At 27.3% G+C, this 27,127-nt stretch overlaps 1 protein-coding gene across 1 annotated transcript; it reads left to right on the top strand.

Moving 5' to 3' along the window:
- The first annotated feature begins 372 nt into the window (after window positions 1-372).
- On the top strand, window positions 373-18,290 carry LOC111028082 (arylsulfatase B-like). Its single transcript, XM_022306619.1, has 8 exons — window positions 373-874; window positions 2,842-3,001; window positions 8,913-9,139; window positions 11,203-11,458; window positions 12,086-12,243; window positions 13,570-13,705; window positions 15,334-15,489; window positions 17,111-18,290. Exons 1-8 carry the CDS (start codon window positions 764-766, stop codon window positions 17,563-17,565), a joined length of 1,659 nt encoding a protein of 552 aa, XP_022162311.1. The 5' UTR covers window positions 373-763; the 3' UTR covers window positions 17,566-18,290.
- Window positions 18,291-27,127: the final 8,837 nt, after the last annotated feature.

Below are 27,127 nucleotides of genomic sequence, written 5' to 3'. Positions count from 1 at the left end.
GACTACCGAGCTCGTTGAATACATTTCATATAAGTATAATAGATTACAATATCTGAACAATTGCATGAGTACATATTATGACAATTTATAGCACTGTTATAACGTCCATCTACTCAACATTTGTATGTATAACATGTTGATCACACATTTGTTTAAAAATTGTTTCATTATAATAATTACTCTTAATTGTTTAATGACAAGAGCAATAGTGACGTCGACGTGAAGAAATGAATATTAAACTACTATGTACCTGCCCAATATAAACAAATGAGTCTTTACATAATATATTCTATAAACCAGAATCGTCGGGCGGCAAACGAGTTATCGACCTTGAAGATAAATGCCAGACTGTAATCACGAAGGTAATACGGATATTATTCTTGAAGATATTATTTTGTAATAGGTACCTATAAGTCGTTCATAGCTCCAGTGTTAGCGTATTCTTTCATTGTCATATTTTTACTATTTCTTCATCGCAGTATTGTAAATCTTAAACAGTAGTTTATATTATACAAACAGTGGCGAGGTGTTAGGCCATATCATTTTTGTGTTCTGTACCTATAACTTCGCTTGTTCGTTTGGATTTTGATCATACGTATATAAAGCGCCCAGTATGATTCATCGTGAGTGCGCTACGCATAGGTATCTCTATCTCGAAATCACATCGTGCGAAAAAAACATTTAATTTAATTTTACGATCAACTTTTTATTTATTTTTTTTATGCGTCTCAAAAAATTATAACATCTCATATTTTATATAAATATGTTCGGTTTTGTGAATTTTGTGATCGTGTTAAGTGTGGCGACTTATGCCAAAGTGTTCGCCGCGAAGCAGAGTGCTCCTCACATAGTTTTTATGTTGGCTGATGATCTGGTAAGTGTTTTTATAAAAAAAAGACATTTGTACAAATAATACACATATATAGTCATACAAATTATAGGTATTCTAGTCTTTCAGTGACCTTTAAGTCCGAACAGACAAAAATATTTATCGTAAAAAGCTCAGGTCAGTGAACAAAAAATGTATTCAACATTAGTTTTGCTTGCGTACCTACCTATCTATCCGAATGTACAATATATTTATCGCTAGGACCCGGATTTCTTTGCTTTAAAAACTTCAGAAATATGAACTACAAAATATACATTTTAGCTCTTATTTTGTAGGAATATACAATATAAAGAAAAAATATGCAAAAAAATCGATTAAAAAAAGTCTTATTTTCTTTACTTTTTTATATGTTTACATAAAATTATATTATATTTTTCATTTATTTTTTATACGATTCATTTGTTGTAGTTATTTCCACATATTGTAATTTTAATGAAAAAATAATATTGAAATATATATAAATTAAATCAAATGAAAATAAATTACGGACACTCGGATCACGACAAACACGACTAATGTATGATTCACAACAAGCTACTCAGTAACAGATTACTACTTGTTCCGATAGGTCTCAGATAAGATATGAAAACGACTTCGTCAAATTACATGCACAATAAATTAAGGTATCTATAAATACGTTGTTTTTATTTAAATAAGCAAAATTTCACATATTATACCGCGTTACCTATACAACAAAAAATCGTAAAATACAGAAATATGCAGTACATGTCAAAAATTTACAAAATATGCAAAAATATGAAAAATAAAATTTTCTTTTACTGATCTATTGACTATAATTTAAACTTGTAGCTTACCTAGATTTTTTTTTGGACAGTTAAAAAAAAACATGTAAATGCATATAAATCCAGGCCCTATTTATCACTTTAATTCAAACTAAATTATCTTAGATTCTGAACGATGCGATAAATGAATTGATTTTACAATAATATGTGCCTTTTAAAGTTTATTTTCAGTACCGTCGATATCTTATCGAAAAAATTATGGAAAATATTTGTCATTTTTACTCAAATTAGTTTTCTAAACAATTTCAAAAAATAATAACCCCAAATATTTTCAACGAATGTTTAAATAATTATTTTCTATACACCATAACATTTTTAAAATATGTTGACTCTTTTTGAGCTATTTATATTTTTTAGGCATATGCAATTTTCGATTATTGTCGTTGCAAAATACAAATTTAATACAAGGATTCCTATAAGTTGTTGTTAAAAGAGATTAAAAAACAGTTGAGCGTTTTATTAACATCCATAAATTTTTTTCATGAGCATTTGAAGTTCAAATTTTTTTAACATTGGATGTTCACATGTCAATTTTAACGAATTCTCATCGAACGATTTTCTTATTTTGTTGTTATTCAAAAACGAATAACCGTAGATACTTGATATTTTCACTAAATATAAATGCTTATTTTATCATTTTCTACACACATACAAATCCGAATTTGTAAGTTCTGAACTTTTTTTGTGTTATATTATGTCAAATTATAAAAAAATGATAATTTTTCTATAATATGTCTATAACGATTTATTTTCACTAAAAATATTTAGTTTATCATAATATATTAATTGCATGCCTTTTATTATAAGTGTATCTATCTAGTATCTATATTGAAGTACTGAACTGCTTATAATACCTTGTATATTAAACTATAATATAGTACAAGGTATGTACCTATAAATAATTATTGCACTACAATGTGGTAGGATTGTAGGAATTTAATGTGTAGTAAAATAATGTATAGATACTATACATATAGTAGTTTATAGTTTTATACTATAGGTGAATTTCTTAAACTATCGTGTTGCGTTTTCTTAAATATAAAAAGGTGAAAATGCGAGACCACGTTACGTTTTTTTCAGATAAAAGGGTAAAAAGTGCTATACACATTTATTTATGTTAGAACTGTAAATTTCATATACACTTTATAGGGTTGGAACGACGTCAGCTTTCATGGTTCAAACCAAATAAACACTCCCAACATCGATGCACTGGCATATGACGGAATAATCCTAAACAATCATTACAGCGAATCTTTGTGTACACCGTCTCGGTCGGCATTGCTTACTGGAAAATATCCTATTCATACCGGTTTGTTATTGATTATCATTATTATTACCTATTATTGTTATTGTTATTGTTATTACTATCATACAATTATTACAGGACCTCTGATACATCTGTATATAATATATTTTAATAATTATTGTGACACTGTTGATAGTGTGCCTATTTATGTAGGTATATTGTACTGTAGTAGTGTAGTGACATAGTCTTAGTCCTTATGGGTGCACATATATCTATATATTAATGAATTGACAGAGTATAGACGTCGTCATGTAGCTTTATTATAATACTACAACTAACAATAATTTTATACAGTTCACAAACATAAAATATAATATGTTAGGTAGGTACCAAAATATTTTATTTTTTTATTAAGTGTTATTAATTATTAACTATAAACGATTTCATTATTCTAATGTTACGAATTACAATATAAATTACAAGTCACAATCTAGACCATTTACTGGTATTATAGTCACTATATCTATATACCTATATAAATTAATATAGGTATTATAGCAGGTGTAGGTATGAGAAAAAAACATGAAATGAACTATTCTTATATTGATAGGTATTCCATACTAATTTTAATAATTTAAAATTATACATGCAAACTATTTAAAACCTTATATATACTAGTTGAAATAGCAATGTTATACAGTTATATGCATAATATAGTACCTATATCTATTAAAATTATTACCTAATAATAACCTTAATAATAACTTAAGTTGGCCGGTTGTGAGTGTTATTAGCAATAACTAATAACATAAATATTAGTATAGTTGTATTAGTATAATAGTAGGTGTATTAAATATTAATGTAAAAATGTAAATTTACATACTTTTTTAAAAAAATTTTCTTTAATTTATAATGTGTTATTTGTTAATGTGGAAATAAATATAAAATCAATTTTTCTGTTTGTAGTATTTGTATGTTGGGCCGTTGGGGTATTAGGAATACTGTATTTTAACTTTTAAGATTAATTAACGAGTAGGTCTAAGATCTGATTTTTGATTTTTAAAATGACTAAAGTAGAGTGTTTTTTTACACATTTTCACGGAACTCACGTTAAATAACTTAACAATAATTGTCAACATGTATTCATAAAATATTGTTATGCGCCCAACCGTGTTACATTCTTGAAGGCCACAATAATAATTTATAAACATTAACCAGTGAGTTTAAACAATTAACATCAAAAATGAATAAATCTACCAATTGTATAAACGGTATAAAAAGGTATTAAATTTAATAAATATAATATACATTAGTGTATTCATTTATTCTTGCTATGGATATGATGTTTTTTTCATTATCTAGTGATTCACTTGTGAATATTGTGTTTGCGTATAAACAAGATTTTTCTTAGAAGTACTTTAAGTCTTTAAAACTTAAATTAGATAGGTACATATATAATACTGGTTACTTTATAAAACTGTTAAATCATTTTGTGTTATCGAAAGAACTGTTAAGAGGATGCCAGTTTCACGTGTGTCTCTTAGTCTTAAAATCACATAGATATACACGTAGCGTATTCATTATCATTGGTATTTACGATATTCGATTCTGATTTGATAAATGTATTGATTTTATAATTATGTGTTTTTAATTCAATTTTTTTTGAGTCATTGTACTCGATAAGTAGTCGAATTAATGTATCTTTTCCGATGGAAAAGTGAACCTAGTTGGTTAATTCGGGAGTTCAAAATTTTAAATTCCCAGTTGTTTTCAAAAGTGCAGTCAAAAACAAAACACAAATTAAGGAAAAACGGGGATTTCGACAAATTAAATTTTGGTTTTTGGTGTAGCTCTAAAAAAAATTACCGTAGATACATGCAATTTTCACTACTAACATTTTCGTCACACCATGAAGTGTTCAAAATATTCTGACTCACATTGAGTTATTTTTAGGCCTATGCAATTTTGGATTTGTATTAGTTTTTTGAAAATTAATGACGACAAATATTGTAAGCAGAAATTAAAAAGACGTCGAGCATAAATCCACAATATTCTTTTATAAACATCTGAAGTAAGAATTTTGACGAGATTGGTAAAAATCACGAACATTTGAAAAAATATTTTGAGTTAGAAATTCATACATTATTTCTTGTTATATCTAAGATTTTAAAATTGAATACAAGATTCCTCATAAGTTTGTCTACCTTTATCAAAAAAAAAATGACTACCGGAATGTCAAATCAAATTTTTATGAGTGTTTGAGATTACATTTTTCGACATTGGATTTCTCATGAAATTCTCTTGATTTTTTTATAACCACAGATACTTGAAATTTACACCAAATGTTTATGCTACTATTTTCTGTTCTTGATAAAATACAGAAAAGTTTGAAAATTGTATACAAGATTCCTGTATATTTTTACAATAGCAGCTGAAAACAATTAAATTAAATTATTTATTTATTTATTTAAATATTACATTTAGATATGTACTCAAGTTCAAATGTGACAAAATTGGTCAAATTAAAAATTTACAAATTAATTTGTAGTTAAATGTATAAAATGTCCATCTTTTATAGCTTAGTATTGAAAATTTAAAACTAGGTTAAATGTAACGGTAGTTAATTCTGTAACCAAAAAATCTAGAAAATTATAAAAAAAAATATAAATACAGTTTATAGTAGTTATTAGATTTAAATTTGGACCACATTTCATATAAATAACCAAGAATAACAATTTTATTTATTTTGTTCTTATTACTTAAAACGTCTAAAGTATATTATTATATACAAATATTAAAATATGCAAATATGAAATAATATTAATTCAACTTACTGGCTACCGTATAAATAATAACAATTTAAATGTAATATAAAATACCCCAGGTCGACAAATTGTTTCCGCTGAGAAACTTTTTTCCGAATCCAAAAATATTATATTTATCATTGAATTCTAATTTAACATTATAATTGGATTAAATCATTGAGGTGCTTAGGGTACTTAGCACCCTGAATTCTAATGCTGTAGCACTCCGAATCTGATTATTATCTCAAATAATAATTAAAAATATTGGGGTGACTGAAGATAGACTATCCCGATTGTCCGCGGACAATAGGCAATTCAGTAGGCACATGGATATATGGGTAGGTTAATTAATGTCCACTAAAATGATATATTTCTAGTATAATTACAGTGAAACTTCCTTATAAAAACATCCTATCAACAAAATGTATTTCATTTAATTTTAAGAAGTTCCCTATAATACAATACCTAAATATAGTCTCAAAGCAATTTAAACATCATTTAAATGTATAAATATTTTTATTTTTATTTTGAAAGTCAAATAATCATAAAAATATATTAAACCGATATGTCAAATCATCAAAAACAATATCCTCTATATCATTTTTGTAATAGGTGATTTGACTCTAAGATTACTCAAAAATCGAAATAAATGATTTTAAGTGGAGCATTTTATATATGTTGTCCATGAGTCTGAGAGAGTAAAAAAATATTGCGTTGAAATCCTTTTAATTCATAATCATAACAATGCAGAAGTGCTGATAGCATGATGCCATGATGTGTAACAGCTAACAAGTGAAAACAATGCCTTACACAGTAGACATTGACCGACTCCCTTAAGCTATAAATCAATATCAGTTTTAGTAACCATGGAAACTGTTAGGAGAATTTTGATCGGGAGTTTATTTAATATTCAGTATTGACATCGTATCGAAACTAAAAGTTGAAGGAAGAATATAATTTCTAAGTATAGTAATGCACAATGTACAATATAATGTTGGGAAACTACTTTTTGAAAAATTGATTATGTAGGTACATATAATTTAATTTAAAATAAAATTTATGGTTATAAATGATAATCTGTACTCATTAAGATCAATATATGTTTTTAATTAGACAAATACTGGCAATGCAAAATTTATTTTTTACGAAACGAGTGTATCCATAATTGATAAAATTTACTTTGAAAGTTCAATAAACAATAATTGTCACCTGTGTTAAATTTTTAATTGATCGTTTTATCCTAATAAAAAATGTGATAGTATTTATTCAGAACAAAAAAGACATAATATTTATTTCACATATTATTATACATACTCATTTATTTGTGTATATATTTTGATTGTAATTTTTTTTTTTATGAATGCTTCAAATACATTGTTTATTAGCCTGCAATGTGATTGTAATTTAATAAGATATATTTTATACAATTATATATGCTGGTTTTATTTTTTAACCTTGATAATTTTTAGGAACCACAACAAATAGTAAATATAATTATTTTTATTGAGTTGCTTACTCCTGGAATTTTTTTAAATTTCATATGTGGGTAGGTTACTTTAGATATTATTCCAACTACTATATATTTAAAACAAAATCTAGAGCGATTATATTCACTTATTTCTATAAGAACATAAAAATTATAATAATGAAAAAAAAATGATGTCATTGTAAACTGTAGAGACCCGATAAAAATCGTTTTTGTTTCATCATCGTTATTTTCAAGTTCACATTAGTTACTGCTACGCAGTTTAATCGAGGTTGGTAAAGCCAACGAGTGACCATCAACGTCCAGTGTCATTATACAAGAAAATATGACTGATTATCTTATTATTATTTTTTTACATAATTAATCAATATCACTGTAATTAGTCAAACAATCAAATATTTCTATATTTTCTAACGATAGCACGGAATACTCAAAGACCCTGAATTATAGTAATTATATATATAAATGGATAGGTACTGACGTACTGAACATGAATCACATATTTTGCTGAGCCAGGTCTCCACTGATTTAACTAAAATATTATAAGCGAAATCGCGGTTGAGTTTTAATTATATTAATTAGGACTAGTACCTTAAAAAATATGAACAAAAACCTATTTTATTTAATTAAAGAAACTGGCGTTATTTCATACGCAAATTATTGTATACCTGGATGTCAATCTGTATTCGGTACATGTATGTACGAGTATTATAATACTTATTTCTAGAGGTCTAGATCAAGGACTTTCATACATAATATGCAAATTTCTTCTGGGTAATTTTATTGTAAGATTAGTTAGTACAATGAAAATAATTCACAACGTTTGTGATCAAATACTCAAAACTGTAAATTAATATTATTATACTGAAATGAATGGGTTTAGAGGTAGGTTGGTAATATTTTTGATTAAAATGTTTATCGAAAATCTAGCTCTTTGAAAGTATTTTTGGTGAATCAATGTCAAATATTATTTGTACATTTACTGTAAATTTGTGAACTTGTCATAAAGACGACAGTCTAATTTTCATTTTAACGGTCAGTGGGTAGTTAAGATTATAAATTATAATATAGTGCAACTTAATGTTAATCAAATCATTTATTATTTACGTCTATTTTCGTTTAATATTATATGGATTGCGGATAGAAGGTACCTAATCTAACCTGACGATGATACAAGATATATATAATATCTCCATACATAGTAATTCTAAATTTATTGATGCAAAAGTGCATATTTTATGATTTTTAATGCATTAAACCAAAGTTCTCGCTTTACTTTATTACTTATTGTAAATAACACAAATTAAAAAATAGTCAAATAACTATTAATTTAATACAGAGCACATTGTATTTTAAAGTTTGATTTCTTTAAACTTTAAACATTTTAAATGTAGGTAGGAACAACATTATTTTATGCTATAATTACCTATTAATATTCTTAAAAATTAATAATTTACTAAAATGACTTAAGTACTTTACAATTCGCAATTATAGGTACCTACCTCGCACTTTACCTTTATGATATTTACGATATTAACGTTCATGATTAATACATCTACTGTTCTCTAAAAAAACAATACTGGCTTATTTGAGTATATTTTGATAACATTTTATAAAATAAGTTTTGATTTATTTAAAAATAGTAAGATCTATTAGTTACATAAATGTTTTTGTAATTTTTCAGGGACTCAACATAATGTGATACTAGAGCCTGAACCATGGGGGTTACCATTGAATGAAATATTACTGCCAGAACATTTAAATAAATTAGGCTATGCTTCTCATGCTGTGGGTAAATGGCATTTGGGTTACTTCAAGAAAGCATACACACCAACATATAGGGGTTTCAAAAGCTTTTATGGTTTCTGGAATGGATATCAAGATTATTATACACATATGGTCCAAGCAACTGTAAGTATAGTGTATACCTATGATACTATGATATATCATAGGAAGGTAATAACAAATTAAATATTGTTTTTAAAATTTTTCATTAAAATATAAGATACAAACATATTTATTTAAATCACACAAAATATAACATGTCCAATGCAAATACATATAAGAAGCCTGTAAACATTAAAAACATTTAGGTAGAATATTCAACTAATCATTTTTGTTACCAAGTGAAATTAGTCAATTGAAATAATATAATAAAATACCTATCCAGTATCCACCATAATAATATAATTATTATTTTATTATATTATTCAATTGAAATAATATAATAAAATACATATCTAGTATCCACCACAATAATTATATTCCTTTAATTCTTTATTTTGAATTTTAAGCACTAACAAATAAGTTTTTATATTAAAGGTTTCATAACAATATGGGCAAATTTAAAAAAAGCCAAACATTTTTTTTTTTTCTTTTTGTTTTTTTTTTATTTTTTTATTTTTTATTAATTTTTTTTTTTTTTTTCTTTTAAATTTTTTAAAAATGCAATTATTATAAAATAACAAAAAATAAAAAATACTTTCAAATTTTTGCCAAATAATAATGGATGTATTAAATTTTGGATTCAATGCTATAAAATCATTGTAAGCATACTGATTGAATTCTGTCTGACTGTCAGCTACTATTCGTGATATAGTAAGTGCCAGGTGTCTACTGTCTAGGTTGAATTAATTTTTGCCAAAAAAATTGCATTTGAAAAGTCATTGTGTATAAAATATAATATTATACTTCAAAAATTGGATAAGTGGGTAACTCAGCTCCTCAATAGGTATCCAGAGAGTGCGGAAGCAATGAGAAAGCAGCTCCCGCGACGTCGTTCGGTTTCAAACTGTAAAAAAAGGTGTCTAGAGAGTTACTACTGCACTGGATTTATTAAATTTAAATTCGGTGATACAAAAATATTGTATTTATTTTATTTAGTCATTGGTACAAAGATTAATTCAATTTTTCCGAAAAAATTACATTTGAAAATTGTATTGTGTGTATAAGTACAATAATATAATTTAAAAGTTTCAAGTACAACAGTTTAATATTTTTCAATAACAACACAATAAATAAAACCGTTATTCTTAGTTATTTAATGTTTAATTTTGTCCAAATATGAATGTAATAAATATTTTTAAAAATCTGTGTTTATACATTATTTAGATTTTTTTGGTTACATAGTGAATAATTTACGTGGAAACTTGTTTTTAATTTTCAATCCTTAGATTTAAAAGTTGAACATTTTATACATTTTTAACTAGAAAATATTAATTTACTTGTAACTGCAGTTGAGCCGTAATAATTTTAAACTGGTAAATTTATTAAAAGAAAAAAAAACTACAAAATAATTTGTAAATTTTCAATTTGATAAATTTTATCGAAATTTGAACTTCAAATGCTTATATAAATATAATATTTCGTGTATGTAATTTAATATTTTTCAACTGCTATTGTAACAATATATTAGGAGCCTATTGTATTCAAATTTCAAGCTTTTTGACACAGCGAAAAAAATATTATTGACATTCATGGTAAAAATACTAAAAAAACTGAAAATTTATAATGTTTATAAACAACTCAAAACTTATCAACATTTTTTGAAAAATTTCAAGTATTAGAAATGGTAAAATAAACATTTTGTGTAAATTTCAAGTATCTACAATTGTTCGTTTTTTAATTAAAAACAAAATAAAAAAATCGTCGTATGAGAAATCCAATGACCAATTTTAAAAATGTGCTTGATTGTATATCAATGTATCATAAAATTCAAATTTAACCCTTCCGTTACACAACCCCTCTAGACACTAACTGTAACTTCAGCAGAGTGTTACCCACTAGTCTGTTTTTTTGTTATGTAAAATATTTGAAGAATAAATGATATTATAAAATAAATTATGTAGACAGTAATAAAAATATATTTATAGAACATGAGACTCAGTGGGTCCTTAACTATTGATTATGATTTTTGTTAGCATATTTAACTCGAGTTGTATTTTTATGTATATTTATTATTTTTTGTATTATAGTTTGCATCTTTTGAAGGGTTTGATATGAGACGCGATTTAAATCCTGACTGGTCAAGTGTTGGGAAATATTCAACACATTTATTCACCAAGGAAGCCACTGATATCATATCGAAACATAATAATTCTGTGCCCTTGTTTTTGTACCTAGCCCATTTAGCTCCACACGCAGGCACTTACGAAAATCCATTACAAGCACCCCAAGAAGATATAAATAAGTTTCAGTCGATCAAAGACAAGAACCGCCGTAAATATGCTGGTATGACCTAATTAACTATACTACTAGGCACTTATGAAGTTTAAAATGTGTCAAACAGCTTAAACAATATAAATTATACATCCATGCAAGGTATCTTGGTAGTGGTGAAATAAGATACCTACACAATGTTTAGTACTTTAATAGGTGGGGAATCATTAAACCGGATGCAAATATTTTGTTAGCCTAGTGCTATATAGACGTAATGACAAATAATTTAAGTTCACAATTTGGGCTTTTTATTTAAGGAAGTTTCTTATTAAACTTTTATTTTTTTTTTAATGTTGAGTTGTCAATAACTGTCAAATTCAATGGCAGTTTGCCAACTTAATCATTTAATGCAGGAGTAATTAAATACCTAGCAATAAACATAACTAAATATAAAGTATTAAAGTTATTTAGCTATGATTATAAGTTATAACTTATAAATTGCAATTAGATATAATAAATGTAGCCTTTGTCTACTATGTATATAAGTAGTATATTACGTATTAACTAGGTAACTACTCACATCTAATTATATTTTTGGTTGACCCTCCAAGTATTTTGTTTGTAGGTAATTGATTTGTTTAATATAATTATTATATCGTTAAATTGTATGTCTTAATATAATAATAATATGTCCTCTAGGAATGATGAAAAACCTTGATGATTCGGTAGCTGAAGTGTTTAATGCATTACATGCAAACAATATGCTTGATAATACAATTTTTGTATTTGTGTCGGACAATGGAGCTCCAACTAATGGTATCCACAGAAATCATGGTTCCAATTGGCCGTTAAAAGGAGTAAGTTTTGATAATGTTAAATAGTATCAATATGTTTTTACAACGTATAGTATTTTATAATTGTATGACATATATATATATATATATATCGATATAAAATAACTTGTCCTGACTGACTGACTGATTCATCATCGCCTAGCCCGAACCGATGAAGCTATGAGCATAGCTGTGTCTATTTCGTACCCCCCCCCCCTCCTTGGCACGACTTTGGCAATGAGTTTGAAATTTCGTCAGTAGTTTTGTTTTATTTTGTAAAGACCCACTAAAATAACATTTTCTCAAATTGCAAAAAGGTGGTAGAAATGGAAAATGTCGTTTCTTAGTCAGATTTTTTGAAAGAAGGTAAAAAGGGCAAAAACATTATATTTAGTGAAATTTTCCGCTGCTGCTTTCGTGCCAGATTTTATATTACCATAACGTAAAAGGTTACAACCTTATAGGTATCTTTATAGAAAAGTACCCAGAATCAACTATTTTTTATAAATCAAGATGATCTAATAAATAATAGTTATTAATATTATACTAATAATTTTAATGATTTAAAGGAAATATCTACCTTCAATATAAAAACTGATGCAAAGAAGTTATAACATAAAAAATTGCGAAAGGGCGAAGCCGGGTTATTTAGCTATAGTAAGATATAGGTATACCTACAATACGTTCAATGCCTACACCTTACACCTTAGTAATATTAATATATATTTTATACTTGGTAATTTATAATATTATAGATAAATTCTATAATTTAAATTTAATAGTCATTATTCATAACAATGGGTTAGGAAATGTTTACCAATTATTATTCTTTAATGAAAAACTCCAGAATAAAACAACGTTATTGAGAATTATTTTCTAAAATAAAAATTGAATAAATTATTGACATAATGATAATTATTCAAAGTACATTATGTACTTAAATCAAAATATATTAATTTGATATTACTTATTAGTTATTATAGTTTACCCGTATTAGGTGTACATGTAGGTATATAGATAAGTACCTACATGGATACGTGCATCGGTGCATCAGGTCCACCGCTAGGGCACAAGCAAGTCATATGTTATTGCTTTTGGGTGGCATACAATTTTTTATGAAATTGAAGAAGAAAAAATAAAATAAATATAGGTAAAAAGAGGGACATTAAAATTTTAGCATAAGGGTGAAAAATATTTAACGACGGGCTTGACATGAATAGAACCACCCAATGTAGTTAAGTATGAACAATCAGATAACATAGGTGATATTGGGTTTATTATAGAGTCTAAGAATAGTATTGGATTAAATGATTAGTAAAAAATACTGACTGTAATTCATTTTTATTAAAGGAAAAAGCTACACCCTGGGAAGGTGGCATTCGAACTGCAGCATTCGTATGGAGTAAATTATTAGCAAAAAAGAAAACACTCCCAAATCAACTAATGCATATTTCTGATTGGTTACCTACATTATACCAGGCAGCAGGTAAATATTATATTATATTTTTTATTATTTATTAATATATTGATTATTATTTTATTTTTAAGAAAAAGACAAGTAATAAATAACGACCAGTTTCACTGTGTATTTGTGTCTATATAGTTACATTTCCTAATTTCCTTTATCAACTTTGGATAAAGCTAATATAGGTATTTACATAATTCTTCTCTAGTTACAAAAATCGATGAAAGATTAATACCTATTGAATATGCATATGCATTGCAACGAGTTAAGGTGTTTTAAAATTATTTAAAATAAAACAGTACATTAATATAGGTAGGTACTCGTACTTTAATATATAGCAACAACCAAATTCAAAAATCAAATAAATAATAAGTATATATGAATAGTAGAGTGGTTCTCAACCTGTTAGGATTCCTATGTTACCATATCCACAAGAATCCAACACTATGTCTCCCGGACATTAAAATATTAATAATTTAAGCTGTATATTTTAGAAGAAAAATATAAGCCCTTTAGCCTTATGTTGTTTAGTGTAAACAATTATTATGTTGTTCTGACGGTGGTGGCAATTACACGACGGCAGCTGCATTGATACTATTTTATTTGAAAAATTCTTATATTTTTATTCTTGTCTGAAGAATTTTGAGGATTTTGTGTCACCCCTACACTCAATCCATGTCACTCCGGTTGAAAACCACTGGAATAGTCAAGCAAACGAATAAAAATCTGTTAAAAAACAATAGTTCCCCGATGAAGATTAAACAGTAGCTCTCCCACTAATCCGGACTGACACCTAAGTCTAATTAATATCAATTATTTAAAATTAAAATTAAAATATCTTATAGAAGTAGCTAACATGCAATCGCTTATTGGAGATCAGGAAATTAAAAAATTCTTAACAATACAAAATTTAAAATGAAAAAGTATGAATGAAAATCAGCTGAAACCTATACTTACTTTATACCCTTAAAAATGTCAAAACGGTGAACTGTATTGTAATGTAATAAACAAAAATAATAGAATAAAATATATTTTTAAAAGTTTCAGTGAACTGTTAACCTAAAGGTTACATTATATAATAATCCTATAATTTATAATTGTTATGAAATATAAATAATGGATCAATTTGTTTTACACAAGTACCTATTATGATTGTAATATGTATAAATATTGTATCACGCTATTACTGTATTATATTTAATATTATGGAAATGAGATTTGAAAATGTAATAGTGTTACTTAGGTAACTTACTTAGGTACCCACCTAAATTTAGAATTTGGGTTTTACATTTCTATCATAACTACTTATTAGCCAACTTAACTTATAGACGCATATTATTTATGCTCTATATCACTGTATAGTGATTATCCCAGCTGGCAGCTAGGTACATATTTAGACTTTTGCGCCGGGCAATATCTTAATAAATCGCTTTTGTATACTTTGTTCTTGATGACTAAGTACGAAATTGAATATTGTCATTGTATATATTAAATAAATAGATAAAACGGTTTTAGATACGTAGTCAAATAGTATACCTACAAAGTGCAATAAACTTCGTCGTACTTACGACCAATTATATAAATTTATACATTATTTATTTTATTTTTTTGTGTCTTATAAGTTTGTACCTAAATAAAATATTTTGCAGGTGGTAATACTCAAGATCTAGGAGCGATTGACGGTATTAGTATGTGGGAATCATTTTCAAATAATAAAAAATCTCCAAGAAAACAAGTATTGCATAATATCGATGACATTACTGGTTACGCGGCAATCAGAGATACTAACTTCAAATACATAAAAGGTAAGTCTAAAATTATGTAAGAATAGTTATAACTTATAATAATATTATATAAGATAGGTGAAGAAGCTCATAATAACCTAAACAGTAACACATTTCGTATTTTCGTCAGTTACGTTTTATTATTTTGAACATACTACACAGTCATATTATATTATATTTTAATGTCAATAATATAGGTACCTATGTTTACTAATATTTTGAGCACACAATCTTAATCACTTCTTAATTTTATTCATATGTCATGTGCTCCACACATGACACATCCTATCAGTAATTATTCAACTTTCAGATATTAATTAAAAAAAAAAAAATATATAGGTACTCACTTAGTCCAAAATTCAATAAAAAAAACTATAATACACCTATATAATATTGCATGCACATTACACATGGATTGCCAATTAATATAATATGCGTGCAATGTGTGCCTATTACATTATTGTATTGTTAAATTAATAGAAATAACAAGCAAATACATTTAATGTCTTATATCATTAAAAACATATATAATATAGACTTCAATATGATTTTTATGTAATTGCATTTTGGTATTTGTTTTGTTTGTAACATAGATGCATTACTCCTTCTAATTTTATTTTATTTACACTTAAGTTGTGGTAATATAATTTATTTTGGTTGGGTTCTGTTTATGTATATTATATACCAGTTCTGTGTTAAACACTTAAACAGAAGGTTTTAATATAACTATAATAATAACCACAATTAGAACTTTAATAATGTATCTACAATAAAAACGAAAAAATAAAATTTTTTTAAAGACTCAATGCAGATATTGGACTCAAACAGTAGAAATAGGCACACACTATAAAAAGTTAATTATTTATAATTAATTCTTTGATGAAATTGAGAATACGACGGGCACATATAAAAGATAGGTAGTATTTCATCGTTTTTGTATTGATTATTTCATAATATATTATACATATATATATTTGCTATATTCTTTATCAACTAAGTAATGTAACTTGCTGTATGTCTGTATATATATATTCGGTAACTTTTGCTCATCTTAAGCGTAATTAATAAATAAATAAATCAGTGGCGTAGCCAGGATTTTTTTTCGGGGGGGGCTGANATAGACCAGGGGTGGCCAACTTTGATAGACCTGCGATCGACCTCCGATTTTTTCTAGGTGGTCGCGATCGACCAAAAAAAAAAAAAAGGTTGTCGAAGGTTCAATTTATCAGTTTATACAAACGCGATGAAGGCCATTAATAGGAAGTAATGCGAGCTATCCATCCTATAATACGATAGTTAATAGATATCAGTGTATAATCTTGTTTTTCATAGTTATTTATTGTCTTTTTCTAAATCTTGCAGCCCCCTCAGCCTCTCCCCTGGCTACGCCACTGAAATAAATACAATATATAATATGCTATAGCCTATAACATAGGTAATAAAGTACCTACTTACACTTTATAAAACTTAATGAGATATTTAATAATAATGTGCTTCTCCACCTATTATTTTTGTGTGTGTACCTACTATTTCTAAATTAAATTAATTTACATTATTGTTATACATGTATGCGTAGTATTCAAATTAAAAAAGACATATATTCCATATAGTGCTTAATAATAATAACCCGTCATTGTTCTAGGAAGTACATTCTTAGGTTATCTTGATTATTGGTCAGGATCGTTGTCCCCGAGTGCACAACTTTATAATATTGATGCTGTATTGAACAGCACTACGGCCGGCATACTTTCACAGATAAACGGGGATCGTTTAACGCCATCTTTGATTGAATCACTCCGCAATAATTCGACTGTACGGTGCGATTTCGAGAAAGACACGAGACCATGCAAGCCGTTTATTAAACCATGTTTATTTCACATTGTCAAAGATCCTTGTGAACTGGTTAATTTGAACTACAAACCAAACAGCAAAATGAGAAAGTTTGTAGAAGCGAAAATTGACTATTTCGAGACATCTTTGAGAAAATTTAGAGAATCTGCATCGAAGCCTATGAACGTGAGAGGTACCAAAGATGCAAATCCTGCTTTGTACAACAATACGTGGATCAATTGGGATGATTATCAACATAGTATTTGAATAATTGATTCAACATGTTCGCGTTTAAATTATATTTGAATTCAAAATTGAAAAATTGTCAGACTTTAATTTAATTATATTTTATTTATATTATTCTTATAAGTTATACAAATCAAACATCAATAAACATATCTATACCTAATAAATATCAAAATATATATATTGAGTATTTGCTTATGGCTATCTAGTATCTATTTAGGTATTAGTATACAAAACATATATATATATATACGCTCAAACTTTAAAACAACTTTCACTAAAGTAAATTATATAGTTAGGTACACCATAAGCATAAGAATTAAAAATTATGTTCTTTTTATTAGTCCTAAGAAAAATTTATTACATAAATTGTATTGTTTATTTAATTGTTTAAGTATATTTATAGCATAAATTATATAGTGGTGTGTTAAGGTGAAATTGGGCATTGTTATTTATTAGAATAAACTAAATTACAAAACTACAAGTTATAAAAGTAAATATTATGTATACTCTGAGACGAGTGAGGCCACTAACCCCCTACGGCTCCATATTATCTTGACAATATATCTATTATTTTTTTAATCCAGATTTTTAATTTTTACATATTTTTTGACAAGTACGAATTATAACAGAGGTGCTCAACATTTTACTTCAGCAGGCCATTATAGTGAAATATTGCTTTTGTGCGTACCACCAATAATTGAAATAAAAATGTTGGTATTTAAATTTAAATATCTATGCAATAATTGTTTTGTTTTCATATAAAAATTGGCCTTAAAATCATTGACTTACAACATGATATTATTTCGTTAACTTTTATAGTTGGTCGTCTCGGTACAGTGGATAAACAATTTAATTCTTACATTTTATAGTTTCAACTAAGGGAAAAAGGATATTGTTTATAGATTATTGTCAATCTATATCAAAACTGTCATGCCTATCGCTTGTGTTGTAGTTTGTACTGTTCAATTAAATTAAATAGGCAATGAAGAAAAATCTACAGTATAGACCAGTATCACTTACGTATTTAAGAAGGACTTCAAAACGTTTTTATAACGTTAAACACTTCAAAAAAACGATTGAAATCGATAACGGATAACAAAGTAGAAACGATAGACGATTATAATTAATATCTAGATTAACAAGTTATAACATAAAACGATAACTAAAAAACTTTCCTCAATTTTTCTAATATTAAAACTTATGGTTTTTTTCTAAAGGAATAAAAAAAATGAATGCCCAAATTATAAAAACAAATATACAATGGTTAAATTCAAATATTGAATTAACATTAAATTCTAAATATTAAGTAATTTTGCATATCAATAACTACCAAACGCCAAAGAGTAAAAACTACTTTAAAAAACATTCAGTTTCAAGTGTTTCACTAATTCAAATAACGTTTAAACGTAAAACGCTAAATTGTTAATAACGCTAAACGCTTCGCGACGTTTAAATTTTTAAAAGTTTAAATACATGAGTTGAATAACGTTAAAAATGTTTAAATGTTTAAGCGCATAAATCGAATGACGTTTAAATTTTTTAAAACGTCAAACAAACATTTCACTATTTTTTTAGATGAAATTTTTAGTGCACTAATCAATTGTATTTTTGATCTAATATTTTATGCATTATAATTAATTACTCTAATCTGTAAAATATACATTATTATTGAATTTATCATAATATTTTCCGGTAATAAATAGAATAGAAAGATAAATTTTAAATAAACAATTTACTTTTTTTAAAAATCAGTGCAGGAGTAATAAAATAAGATACCGGCTGTCAAGTCTGAGATTTAGACCAATGATTATTTGAACGGTCAGTTTGAATTGTCAGTTAAATAACTATGTAGATATCTATACTAGCCACTAGGTAAATTAGGATTTTGAATTTCCCGGAATAATAATATAATACCTAATTAACAGTGATTAGTTCTAAATAATTGACAAGTTGGATTAAATTTGTCAATGCTAATTTGTTTTTAGTTATTACTGTATAATAATATAGTGTCCGACACAACTAGTCGTAATAACTCGTAGTAATTAGGAAAAATGATAAAGTATACATATTAATAGCTCATATTATTTTAAATTTATATTCTCTGCTCACGATACTGAAATGTGGTACCTATTTCATATTTGTAATTTTATTTCAATACAATTATGTTTTCGATACTAAAAGTTATAGTTATTTAATTATTTTAAATTAAATTAAATTATTTTATTTTATTTTATTTATTTAGCTTAAATAATGAAATGTCGATACTATTATAAACTCATAAGTTATTAACCTTTTTTTAACATTTAATATTATATTATTGGTCATAAAAGTTACTGTTTTATAATTTTATTTTAATACAACTAAAATGGTGTAAGTTATAATTGTCTTGATATTATTTCAAGTCTACTAGTGATTATTGATTAGTAAATAATAACATTCAGATTTTTCTTGATATTTTTAATATTTTGTATCCAGGAGAAAAAGTCATGTAATCGTCAAAAATACGTGTATGAGTGGTAAACTAAAACCTTAGTAGCTGCAGCAAACCGGTTTTAAGAACCAACGCCAAATCCAAAGGCTTTTACTTTGGTTTTTAAAACCGGTGAAAATAAAAGTATTTAAATTCAATGATATAAAACCAATGTATATAAAAAATGATTCTGACAATCTGTCAGCCTATAATATTACTAAGTAGGTATATTTTAAGATATTATTGTGATTGAATGGTCTAAGTTATAACTTAAATTACTAATATAATTTATAAACTTGAATATTGCATATAGAATTATGGCTTATACCTACCTACTAAGTAATATTTTAGGCTGACAAACCGTCGAAATCATTTTTTATATACACTTCATCATACCCACTTACCTAGTATTCATGAAGAAAAGTTATTATAATGTGAAAGTGAAAGTTTATAATAATTGTTTGTATAATACTAGCTGTCCCATCACGGCGTTGTCCGTGTATTATATAGCTATAAAAACCCCTTTTACCCCCATAGAGGTCGAATTTTAAAACATCCTTTCCTGCATTGCTTAAGGAACCTCTATACGAAATGTCAAGTCTCTAGACCCAGAGGTTTGGTCTGGGCGTTGATGAGTGAGCAGGGGTTGTCTCCTGAATGTATATAGATATCTTAGATTTTATTAGTTCCATTGAAAAATAATTCGTTAAGTACCTATAACTGTATTTAAATAAATAAATACTTTTTTTTGTGTAATTAGCTGATTGGTACCCGGATAGGCTTCGCCCGTGTGTAGCTTTTACTTTCTCAGAATGAAATTTCTTAAATCAACACACATTGTTGTGTTTTAAAGAAGAAACAGTTGTATTTTACTTAATGCTATGAAGTGCTAAATAATATTAGTAGCTGAATTATAAATAAAACAAAAATAGTAATAATAATAATATTTACAAATGATTCTAATGATTCTATAAGCAATACTTAAATTGTTATTAAAAAATTATTCTATAGTTATAATAATAATTTGAATAAATACGTTTATCACACATTTATAAAAAAAGTATTATTATTTTTCGATAACGAAATTTGTATAATTGAGCTATTCGGTGTTTTTCATACAACTCTTAACTTAATATAAATGTTATGTTAGTTTGTAGTTTATAATTTCGGCAAGTATTCGGCTACGTCATAAATATAGCGGTTGCAGCCGTTGCTATGTGCGATCGTCAGTAGACAAATTAACTGTCGTATTGTAGTGTCGAAACAAAGATCTATTATATCTTTTCTAGTTGATCCCTTGCACTTCGTTGTTCTTTAAAAATGTCAACCCTATATGAGACTCGTTTGTGATAATGTTAGCAGTATATTATCAGGTAGGCTATCTGCTATTTACTAGTGGTGGATTGCGGACCCCGCTAGGTGCACACTCGATATGAATAATATGTTTAATTTTAATTTTATTAATTATTTTGATTGTATATGCGGCTATACATGTAACTCAGCTGGCAGCCACCTTGTTAGGCAATGTGCTATTTGATGTATTCTTGAACCTAATCTGCCGATTAACCAATGGAAACCAAAAAATTTTAAAAAATACCAAGTTCTACAAACAAATTAAGAACGTTTAACGGAAAATTAGTTATTATTTAGAATGAGAGTGCAAATTGTGTACCTATACACATATTGTGTGGCACAGCGGCCCGTGGGTGACTTAATTTTGTTTAAAATTTTAAGCATGATTGCCAACCTGATGAACAAACACTTATCAAAAAAATCACTATACAATTTTTCATTAATCTTCCGATTGATTCCACTGTGAAATGAGCACTAAGAAATTATATATTAACTGTTTTATATCATAGATAGAAGATAGATGGATCTGTTTTAAATAATAAGTGATACCTCGACTAAGGGAAATATTGATTTATTTTTATATACATTGAGAGATATAGATAGATTGTAGGATTTTACTTCTCGGAACAATTCATATCTACTCGCCGATCAAACACATAGTTGGATGGACAAAAAGTTATGGTTGCATGTTACTATGAAAATCCACAGGTCGCCGTGCTGTAAAATATGTATATAGGTATACAATTTGTACGTAAAGAATTTATTTTTGCCGATTTCAACCCTTTAAAATAAAAATTTTGAAAATTTCTTTCTTAGTGAACTTGACATTATAATATTAATCCATCCTCAAAATTTAAATTCGATAACTCAAATAGGTTCGGCTCTGTGTTGATTATTGCTAAAGTAACTTTCTTTTATATATATAGAGATATTAATTAAAACAAAGTACTTATGTAACCTGATTTTGTTTTTTTTTTGTAATAAATATTTCTAGTGAGAATATGTTAGATTAATAGTCTATACTTTAATGCAACAGATTGTCTTTCTTCAGGTGGAATGGGTATGCTCAAAATAAAGTCTTCTTTTAAGTATGGTCCGGTAAATAATGGCTTATTGAACAATCAAGATAGTTTAATAATAGCTGATTTTACGTTAACTAATTAAAATAACTTCTTGCAATTAGGTAGGTAAACATATATTTTAAAATGAAGGTCGAGTATACATTTATTTAGAAAAAAATCGTAGAAAAACAAGTTCTGTATATAATATATTTAATTAAAATCACTGACTATTAACTCATGAGATAATATTAAAATAATTCTGTTGGGTATGCCCTTAAAGTTAAAAATTTAATCTGAAACTACCCTTCTTATAGTCTCTTCACACTTAGAGGACGTACCCATTAACGTCTGGCCAACAAAGTTACAACAATTCCATCTGATTTGTACAAATTGTGTAACAATTACTGATGGGGTTTTTGAGTTGAATTTCCATAATCCGGGTTCCAGCGTAACGTACCTCACATACTACTTAGAATAATATAATATACTATAGCTGATCTCGTGAACTTTGTTGCTCGTTAAAAATGCGAAATCTATATGAGATTTGCTTGTTATAATGCGAGCCGTATATTATCAGGTATTGTATTTTATTATATATATTTTTTTTTTCATTGAACTTAAGCCCGGCGACTAAGGCCATTAGCTGTTGTAGGGGTTATGAACTGTGGTAGGGGTAAGGTTGGTACTGTAGTAGTGGCGTAGCCAGGGGGAGGCTGAGGGGGCTGCAGCCCCCCCAAAATGTTAATAAAATTTAAAAATTATTTTAATGGTCTATGGTATTCGATCAAAAACTAAACCACCGCTGTGTAAAAAATTGATCAGCCCAACCCTCCCCCCCCCGAAAAAAATCCTGGCTACGCCACAGTACTGTAGGTTGTTTTTACCATTGTTTTGGGTTATTACGGTAGGTAGCAAACACGTGCATGTGTGGCAAGGTTTTTAACTACTATATGAACCCGGGTGGTCACCCATCCGGGAGCTAGTAGCTGTGACCGTTACTTACTTAGCGTAGCAGCCAACGCGCCACGCCAAGCCACATTATATTATATTATTACTATCGGGAATCGCTCTAGGAGTATATTTTTTATTTTAACTGTTGATACGCTGATGAGCAGCTTTAAGTGGAACTCAACCATCTTCACACGATATAATATGTATCCAACTATATAAATGTGAAAATGTGAAATGCATCTGTGGTTGTCGAGTTTAATTGTTATTTTTTTTCAGCCAGCTATTACTTTGTACTATAAAAGGTATACCTATGTATACAATTTACACGTTTATTTTAATTATAGATTAATAGATAACTCAATTGTTTATTAACTTAGACAAATGCTATTGTGATATACTCTTCGTTTAAAAAAAACATCAAGGAGATCTGATAAGTAGTCCCAGTGTTTACCCTGTACAAACATTTTCATTTCACATTAATATAGTTAGATATTAATATAACAAAATTCCTACAATTGGCGATTTGCACACATAATATAATAATATAAAAAAATAGCACTGTCCACGCGACACCATCCCACCCAGGTTACGTTAGACAAACATGTGCTTTGCGAGGAGTGCAGGATTGCAGACCCGGCGAAGTGCGTACGTAATTACGAATGTATTATTGACATGTTGAGTGTCACAGTACATTATTATGATAAACGATGATGTGCATGTGCAAGGACGTACCTAAGAGGTTTTTATTGATTGACCAACTCTAAAAATTGATAGGGGTCAACTTGTTTTTGTTATTTTGTTGGAGCCATCATAAGTACCTATGTTGATGCATCCTGACCGAGCCCGGCCCATTTCGAAATATTAGAAAAATTTCGAACCAATATTTAGTATGAATTTGCATGGCCAAATTGTTTTTTTGAAAGATTTTGATTTAATCCCTGAACCCGAAATTTTAAGCGCCAGGCAGTCGCAATGTACGTAATTTCATCATTAGGTTATTAAAATATTTTTAATGTCCTTACTAAACAAATTAATAACAAATTCAAGATATAATACTAATTATGAAAAAAATACTTATCATCATTAATAAGGTACAAAAAAGGAGGACAGGTGAGTAGGTATTGGTCTCCGATACGCAGTAGGTGTAAATGAGTCACTATAATATAATGATGTCTAAATGGGGTCGGGATCGACTGGTCGATTTTTGAAGAAATACTAGGTGATCTTGTTAAAAATTAATTATGCTAATATCCGTTGATCATTTTTACAGTCAAAAAGTTTAAGACACACTTTTACGCTTTATATTTAAACAAACTAAAGTATTTATTACAGAAGAAAAGCACAATTTTCAGAAATAATAAAATAATAGTATTGTACTGCATGTAATAGTATAAATATTAAACAATATTCAATTGGAAATTATAAATGGTAATATGGTATTAACCTTCTAAGTAAGTAAGTACAGATTTTAATTTTATTATTTATGTTTTGTTTAACAAGATTTTATAATTTTTAATAGATCATTTATATTTTGTACTTACAATTTAGATAGATACTGACGATGCCGAAAATTCAAATAGTATTAATAATTATTTAAACATTTTTTTTGTAATATAGAGATCATTTTTTTTATCATCATCAATAATTGATTAATTTACATACCTCACAGGTAGTAATCGAAGACACTGGGCATCAAAAGAAATGCTTTATTTACTAATTTATATATTATATCTTAATTTGTTTCATAGATGTATCATTTAATAAAGTTGAATTTGAATCATTAAAAAAAATTTTTTTAATGGTAACAATAAAAGTGTTATGGTCGCATGATAAATAAAACATATTAATATTCTATGTTTAGAGAATACATTAATATCCATACATAAATATTTATGCATTTGGTAGATATATAAAAAAATTAAACTGTTTAAATTCATCGATTAACTAATTAAAACAAGTTATTGGTGTACTTGCACAAATGTGTACATGATTATTAGCAAATACAATTTAATTTTAAACTAATAACATTTACTTACGTATGTAATAATTAAAAAATAGAAGCCTATGTACTCGTATAATTACATAACATAGTATCATCGACAATACAAAATAATTACCTCAAAGGTATATAATATGTATAGTAAATAAATAAATAATAATACATGAAGTAGTAGGAAAAATTAACTAGGAACGATAACATTATAATTATTAAGTCGACAAAATAATAGTGGTTTTCTTTTAAGTTTTATTGTAGTAGTTCCGAGACCGAGTTCGACTCGATTATTTTAACTTTCAACATCAACTTTTACTTTAACTTTTTGTGTTTTTAGTTGTTTATTTACTTATAATTTATAAGTACCTATCTTATAATGATGTATATACATGTGTGATATCACGCCACCACAGTCAATGGGTTATCTCGTCACCAAATTTAAATCATAAATACTTACCTACGACTTACCTATGTTGTATGCTGATATTACGAAAAGTCTTGCCACTATGCATTAATAAATTCATTAATTAATACTTAATTATACTATATTATAATCAATGGTTTCAATGGTTTAACCTTGATAATTAGATTTCATTTAGAACATTCATTTTCATTACCTAAAAAATAATGTTTTCCAAAATTTTTTTTTTATATTGAAAATTAAAAACGTTTATAAAGACGTGTTAATTAAAAACAATAAAAACAAAAATTAAACTTATAATAGTTTCATAATTCTTGTCACATAATATTAATCCTTTAACGTAGATCGTACATAAAAAATATGTTGTTATATTTTTTCTTTCCCAAAACTCAAAAGTGTTGCTTTACGGGACTTAGTTCATATTATGCACAATTCATTGGCGTAACTAGGAGAGGAGGGCTTGGGTGTGATTCAGTCCCCCAGAATTGTTGAGTAATTGCAAGTGCTTATACACATATTAGTATAAACTTTACTGTGGATGGACCGTGAGGGTAATAAAATGTACTTGATTTAAATTGAGAAACATAACAAAGTTATTGCACAGTTTTTAGCATTGTTGTACATCAATGTTTAATGATACATCGTGGGGATGTTCTCTTAGCAGCGAAGCAGCCGTGGTGAATAGTCCGTCTGTCTGCGATCCGACAAAGTCGAATTGCCTACATAGGTAGCGAACTTAAATGTTTATCGATTTTCACATGAGGTGACTGACTTACTAGACATTCGAACACGGATTTCGAACATACATTTTTTTTAAATACAAAAAAGCAAAGGACATGCGACGGGGAACCGTATTATTCAATTGCCGATTTTCAGGGGTGATGTGAGATTTTTAGACACTGGAACTGAAATTTTAAACATTCCCGCGTTCGAAACGAGACCCCAAGCTTTATCAAAAATCCTTATCACCTTCTAAATTTTTGTTTTTTAACCATCCATGACGTCGACATGAGGGACTTTTATAAGTCATTTCAACGACATTATCGTATCAATCACCGAGTCTCACAACAGCGAGTTTTCGATGGCAGCTAGTAATATTATACAATTATGATGTAGTCACAAACTCACAACCAAAATTGAAGATAACAAATTATACTAGCTATTTTTGTAGCTCATACCACAGAACATTCAAAACGTTAAATAATTACTTATAAAGTTATAAAATATATTCTAATAATTGTGTAATTAATACAAAATTGAATATCACATTCATACAACCCTGTCACTAAATTAAAAAAGTTTAAATTATTCCGACGCGGTCTCACATGGTT

This window comes from Myzus persicae, unplaced genomic scaffold (assembly GCF_001856785.1).
Source record: "Myzus persicae strain clone G006 unplaced genomic scaffold, MPER_G0061.0, whole genome shotgun sequence".
Lineage (NCBI taxonomy): Eukaryota > Metazoa > Arthropoda > Insecta > Hemiptera > Aphididae > Myzus > Myzus persicae.
Note: the sequence above shows the minus strand (reverse complement) of the source record. Positions and strands in the feature narration are given on the sequence as shown.

What these genes read in the sequence shown, in the direction of transcription:
- LOC111028082 (XM_022306619.1), top strand. Translation starts at nt 764, where the DNA reads ATGTTCGGTTTTGTGAATTTTGTGATCGTGTTAAGTGTGGCGACTTAT. An exon ending in AAAATATCCTATTCATACCG is followed by an intron (nt 3,002 to 8,912) that starts GTTTGTTATTGA and finishes GTAATTTTTCAG; the next exon opens with GGACTCAACATAATGTGATA. An exon ending in TAACTTCAAATACATAAAAG is followed by an intron (nt 15,490 to 17,110) that starts GTAAGTCTAAAA and finishes TCATTGTTCTAG; the next exon opens with GAAGTACATTCTTAGGTTAT.